The sequence below is a fragment of the Pogona vitticeps genome, chromosome 5, assembly GCF_051106095.1.
Source record: "Pogona vitticeps strain Pit_001003342236 chromosome 5, PviZW2.1, whole genome shotgun sequence".
Taxonomy (NCBI): Eukaryota; Metazoa; Chordata; class Lepidosauria; order Squamata; family Agamidae; genus Pogona; species Pogona vitticeps.
In genome coordinates, this window is record NC_135787.1 from 193286501 (window position 1) to 193292500 (window position 6000).

Genomic DNA, 6000 nt, shown 5'->3' on the forward strand with positions numbered 1-6000 from the left:
CTCCACTTCAGCTTCCTGGCTAGGCCGAGCTCCACCTCAGCTTCCTGGCTAGGCCTAGCTCTACCTCAGCTTCCTAACTAGGCCTAGCTCCACCTCAGCTTCCAAGCTAGGCCTAGCTCCACCTCAGCTTCCTAGCTAGGCCTAAATCCACCTCAGCTTCCTAAGTAGTCCTAAATCCACTTCAGCTTCCTAGCTAGGCCTAACTCCACTTCAGCTTCCTAACTAGGCCTAGCTCCACCTCAGCTTCCTGTTCCTATCCCAGTTTGATTTTTTTTCTAAAGCAGCTAGGCATAGTTAGGCCTTAAAATCTTCAACTTTGGCATTTTTTTCCATGTAAGCCATATTAGCCTGTCCATGAGGTGTCAGATGGAAAATTATAGGATTTCTGGAAAGCCTATGGAAAGGACTGCTCTAAATCAGAATTGACTTCACGGCACAGAGATGCATGATTCAGCCAGGCTGAGGTGACTAAGCCATCATGCTTGCAAAGTAAGTCCATGTTTAGACCAATTACAAAGCAAACCAATCTCATTTGCGCATAGTGGAAGGTATGAAAACCTCCTGCTGGGGCAATCACACATCTTTCAGCTGTTGAGGAATTTCGTGTTCTAACGACAGGTTATCTATAATGAAACATCTGACTCAGAGTCTGCTATATATTTTTTTTTGGGGGGGGGGAATAGGAACCTCCTATCTATATGCCTGTATGTTTGAATTGGCATTGTGGTTTCTTATCGCACTACACATGTAGTGAACCAGAAAATAAATGTCAGTATGCTTCTTGGTTCAGATATAATATTCCCCCCCCCCCCAGTCTTATTCAGAGCCTTCTCCTTTAAAGGGCATTGGGATAAAGTGAAACAACCCCATTCACAGAACAAATGATGTCAATGTACCCTCTTTTATTTTTAACAAAACAGGGTGAAGAAGGAATTGTAGGAGTCCGTGGCCCTGTCGGCATGATGGTAAGAATAACGTAAGCAAAGCAGAACGCCAGGGGCCGGTTAGTTCACGCCCACCCTTTTTAAAAACTCGCAGGTAAAAAGCAGTTGCAGGTTTTTGCGATCTGCATTTCCTGGGGTTGCAACCATATTCTGATTGGGAAAAAAAGCACTCACTGTTTTCCACTTTCTCTCCTTTGACAACAACTCTCCCTCATGCCCTCTTCCAGAAATCTCTCCTGCAAACTGGATGTTTTCAATGCAGGAGGTTGAAGCAAAAGGGGGAAGTGCCAACCGATGGGTCAAAAGGGAGCTGTGTATAAGTGAAACCACCTTTGTACCTGCCCTAGAAATGTTTGGATACACAACCCATCCTTCGCAGTTCTCATGCACACAAACTAAGCAGATCTGCTGCTGTGGTGCTGTTCACAGCAAGGCCCTGTCCTGTCTTTCTTCCATTTTTTAAAATAATTGTAGTCAGGGAAAACCAGCAAGAACACCTGATTGGATGATGATGATTTCCCCCTTAAAATATCTGCCGTCCATTTGTGCAACCCAATGGCACTAATTTCCAAATAAACGTTTTGCATTCAGGCCTCCGAAGCAAACATTTGTTTCTGTAGATCTCTTTTGGACTACAACTCCCTGGTTGGGGAATACTGGGGTTTGTAGTCCAAAAAAAAATCATATTTCCCAACTCAGGTCAGGTTAACGCTGGGATCTAAGTGAATGGAAAACGCAAAGCTAGCCGTGGTCCAGACTAGTGCTGTTTGCATCTGGACACGACAAACAGCTCCATTTGTTTGTTTCACACTGAGTCACATTAAAGTGGTTGGGTAGTTCGGTGAGTTAAGTTGGTTACCTGGCTGTGGAGCCAAAGGCTAGGAGTTCGATTCCCCACTGCGCCCCCTGGGGAAAAAGCCAGCCTGTGTAGCCTTGGGCAAGCTGCACACAACCAGACCTTGGGCGAGCTGGTTTTCGGCTGGAAAGCAGAGGGAATACTCATGGCAGAGGCCTTCTAAGACTGTAAAGGTCCGGAGGTCTAAAACTTCCTAACTGCTCTGCCATGACTGGCCTTGGCTGCTCTCTATCTCTGTGTCCTGGGCACTTGAGAGCAAGAATTGGAGGAGTTTTGGATGAAGGCTTCCAGCATTCCCCCAGTACCACTGCAGGAAATCCTAGGAGCCATTGTCCCAAAGAATTATTTTTCTATAAGATAATGCAAGGGGTGAATTACTCGTGACAAGTCTCACTCGGTGTCTTCTTTCAGGGACAGATGGGGCTTCCAGGACCTAAAGGTGAAAAGGTAAGTAGCCCACAGGTTTTTTTTTTTAAGCACAAAACTCACCTGGTAGCCATGGGTTGATGACTTTTTTCCAGCCTGTCTTACTTCACGAGGTAGTTGTTTTGAAGGTAAAATGGGAAGAGGTGTGTATAACCCCTTGAGTTCATTAGAGGGAAAGCAAGATAGAAATAAACCAACAAGTAAATTTGAATTGTGGTGCTGGAGGAGGCTCTTGAGAGTCCTCTGGACTGCAAGGAGAACAAACCTATCAGTTCTGAAGGAAATCAACCCTGAGTGCTCACTGGAAGGACAGATCCTGAAGCTGAGGCTCCAGTACTTTGGCCATCTAATGAGAAGAAAAGACTCCCTGGAAAAGACCCTGATGTTGGGAAAGTGTGAGGGCAAGAGGAGAAGGGGACGACAGAGGACGGGATGGGTGGACAGGGTTATCTGAGCGACCAACATGAATTTGACCCAACTCCAAGAGGCAGTGGAAGACAGAAGGGCCTGGCGTGGTCTGGTCCATGGGGTCACGAAGAGTCGGACACGACTTAATGACTAAACAACAAACAATAACAATAGTCACATTCATCCTCAGTCTCCATGAACAGTAGGAAAATTGGTGAGAATCCACTGTGACCTGTAGCAAAATCAAGCTTTTAAAGTCCCCCAACAGTGGGAAATGTCCCCGATCTTCTCACTTCCATGCAACCAAGAGGGCCTTTCCTATATTAACCTTTCTGTCCTGCCTTCTCTTCAGTGAGGTTTGAGCTCCAGGAAAGGAAGACAGGGCAGATAACAATAAAATAATGCTGTATAAATCAAATCAATAAATATTTACAAATTGTTCCAGGGAGATGGAAAAGTCTTAAAACTAATCTATTCCTTTTTCATTTTGACTTGCTTTTCTTAGGGCGAGGTTGGCTTTCCGGGGCCCAAAGGAGAAAGGGTAAGTGATGCTCAGAGGGTGAATTGTGTGGGGTGAGTGAAGGATGGATGGAGGAGCCTGGTTTTGGATGAGCCCAAGGGCAAAAGGTTTGAATTGTGGTGCTGGAGGTGACTCTTGAGAGCCCCTTGGACTGCAAGGGGATCAAACCTATCCATTCTGAAGGAAATCAACCCTGAGTGCTTGCTGGAAGGACAGATCCTGAAGCTGAGGCTCCAATCCTTTGGCCATCTCATGAGAAGAGAAGACTCCCTAGAAAAGACCCTGATGTTGGGAAAGTGTGAAGGCAAGAGGAGAAAGGGGACGACAGATGACGAGATGGCTGTAAAGGGTTATCAAAGTGACCAACATGAATTTGACCCAACTCCAGGAGGCCGTGGAAGACAGGAGGGCCTGGTGTGCTCTGGTCCATGGGGTCACAAAGAGTCGGACACGACTTAAAGACTTAACAACAACAAGAAGGGCATAAGACGCACGACAGAATTTTCTATGCTCTTGGTGCAATTGTTTGTTGAGAAAATATTGTGTTGGGCACAATCTCCCTTAATGTGTCCCTTCTTTGCACCGAGGAATCACTGCAGTCCAGAAGTAGAAGTCCTATTGCTGGACCAAAAAAAAAAAAAAAAAAAAAAATCTAGCTTGGGCATGGATCAGGGTTGGGCTAGAGCACAACTCCCCATAAATCATGTGATAGCTAGGAATTAGCTCACTACAAGCAGTCCAAAATGTGAGCTCCATGCATGTACAAACACAGCCTGTCTTAAGATTTTGATTTCATAATTTCAATAATGCTTTGTTTCTCGAGCTTTGCTTATTTTAGACATGTTCTTGAAATATGCATTTAAAACCTTATTTATTTTATTTTGCCAAGAAGCCGGAACAAGTCCAGAGGAGGGCAAGAAAGATGATCAGAGTACTGGAAACTGAGCCATAGGAGGAAAGATTGAAAAAAACTGGGTATATTTAGCCTTGACAAAAAAAGACTGATAGGATGGCACTATTCAAAAACTTGAAAGATAGTCACACTGAGGAAAGGCAGGATCTGTTCTCAGTCATCCCAGAGGGCAGGATATGTCATAATGGGTTTAAGCTATAGGAAGCCAGATTTAGGCTCAATGTCAGGAAAAACTTCTTAACTGTTAGAACAGTACAACAATGGAACCCATTACCTGGGAGATGGTGAGCGCTCCAACGTTGGTGCCCTTCAAGAGAAAATTGGACACCCATATGTCAGATCTAAAGATGTAAAATTTCCCAAAAAAATTCCCTTTACCCTCCCCCCTAAAAATATGGATATTTTCCAAAATTGTACATCTCTAGTTAGATCTGCTTTGGGTTACATTCCTGCACTGAGTAGGAGGTTGGGCTTCATGGCCTTATTGGCCCCTTCCAGATGAATGATGCTAAGATTCTGTTTCATTTAAATTTATTTTGGAATTGGTAAATGTGCTGCAGCTTTCAGAGAAATGCCAAAGATCCGCATCTCTATTACCATGGTTCTTTACCTTTTGCTTGTTCCTGTGTTGTTCTGAAGAGGCTGAGGCTTGCCGGTGCCAGACATGGGTGAGGTAGCCAGTAGCAAATGGAAAAAAGAGAAAGAAATCTTGGAGCAGTAACAGTTCGACAGAAAGCGGAGGTTTTTGAGAGAAGTCAAGAGGCTGAGAGTCCCTCTCAGTCAAATGGGGGCAGCCAATTTGTCTCACAAGAAGGGGGACTTTCACAGAGGGCTACCGGAGCCAGCCAGCGGCCAAAATCCATTCTGGATGCTGCCAGCCTTTTTTCCATCCTAAAACGAATGTGGGATGCCCTCTCCAAAAGGAGGGTGAATAAAACATGAGGAGGAAGGAGGAGGTGAATGAAGCAGCGTGGGAGAGATAAATGAACCTCAGGATGTTCCAGTGCATCATTTTCTAACCTTTTCCTTTCCTTTTCTCTCCCCCCCCCCCCTTTGATCCTATTTGTGAGTCATTGATGCTTGTCTCTTTTGGCGCAGAATGCGGATGAAGGGAGCATCCACTCTGTCAAGAACGGATGGTGGAACGTCCCTCTCCCAGGGCTCAGGGGGTTCTAAACAGAGCTTGGCGCACTCACTTGGGGGGGTGGAATCCCGATTCCCATAATCCCCCACAACTGCATGCCAAAACCATTGCCTGGCTGGCTGGGGCTGGTGGGAGTTGTAGTCCCTCTCCCGAAAAGATAACGTTTCACAGATCAAGAGACCGATATCACCCATGTAGGGTGCGCATATATTCCTTAAGTCCAAAGACCTCAAGGGAAAGGCAGGAAGAGAAGGCTAGTTCTCCTTGGCTTTTATTTTTCGGATTCGGTGGGAAGCAGTAAGTCGGCTGCATGGAAAGATGATATGTCAGGAGGACCACACTGAACGCATAAGCCATCCTTCCTACAAATGCACATGCGTTCAGGGTCTTCCTCTGACACTGCAGTGGACATTTGACTGGTTAAAAAGGAGCTGTAATGAGTTTCTCCCATCAGTTTATCCAGTGGTTATTTGAATAAGTCCCATTGTCTAACTCCTCTAAGTGTGTGCTGAGACCCTTCTATCATGTCCTTGCACCCTAGGGAGACCCCATGACGATATTCGGACCTCAGGGTTATAAAGGCAACAAAGGCGATTCAGTAAGTGGTTCCTTCTCTTGCTTCTCCCTAAAAGTTTTCTTTTTATCTCCGCAAGCGGCTGACGGGAGTGGGGATTTTTTGGGGCCGTCACACTCCTGAGGGTATTCCATGCGCTGCTTCTCATGCCTTGCGCTTTACTCTGCTGAGTTTGTCTCGCTCTGAAAGCCCGGATCCCTCTATGAGCCTCCGAC

General features: G+C 45.7%; 1 protein-coding gene across 1 annotated transcript in view; it reads left to right on the plus strand.

Annotated features, from left to right (window-relative positions):
• The window catches only part of LOC110082618 (uncharacterized), a 113959-nt gene that overhangs the window by 60961 nt on the left and 46998 nt on the right, over window positions 1-6000 (plus strand). The window contains exons 35-38 of the mRNA XM_073002465.2: window positions 921-965; window positions 2212-2247; window positions 3140-3175; window positions 5753-5809. Of these exons, the coding sequence (XP_072858566.2) occupies window positions 921-965; window positions 2212-2247; window positions 3140-3175; window positions 5753-5809 (174 nt within the window). The remainder of the gene's footprint in view (window positions 1-920; window positions 966-2211; window positions 2248-3139; window positions 3176-5752; window positions 5810-6000) is intronic.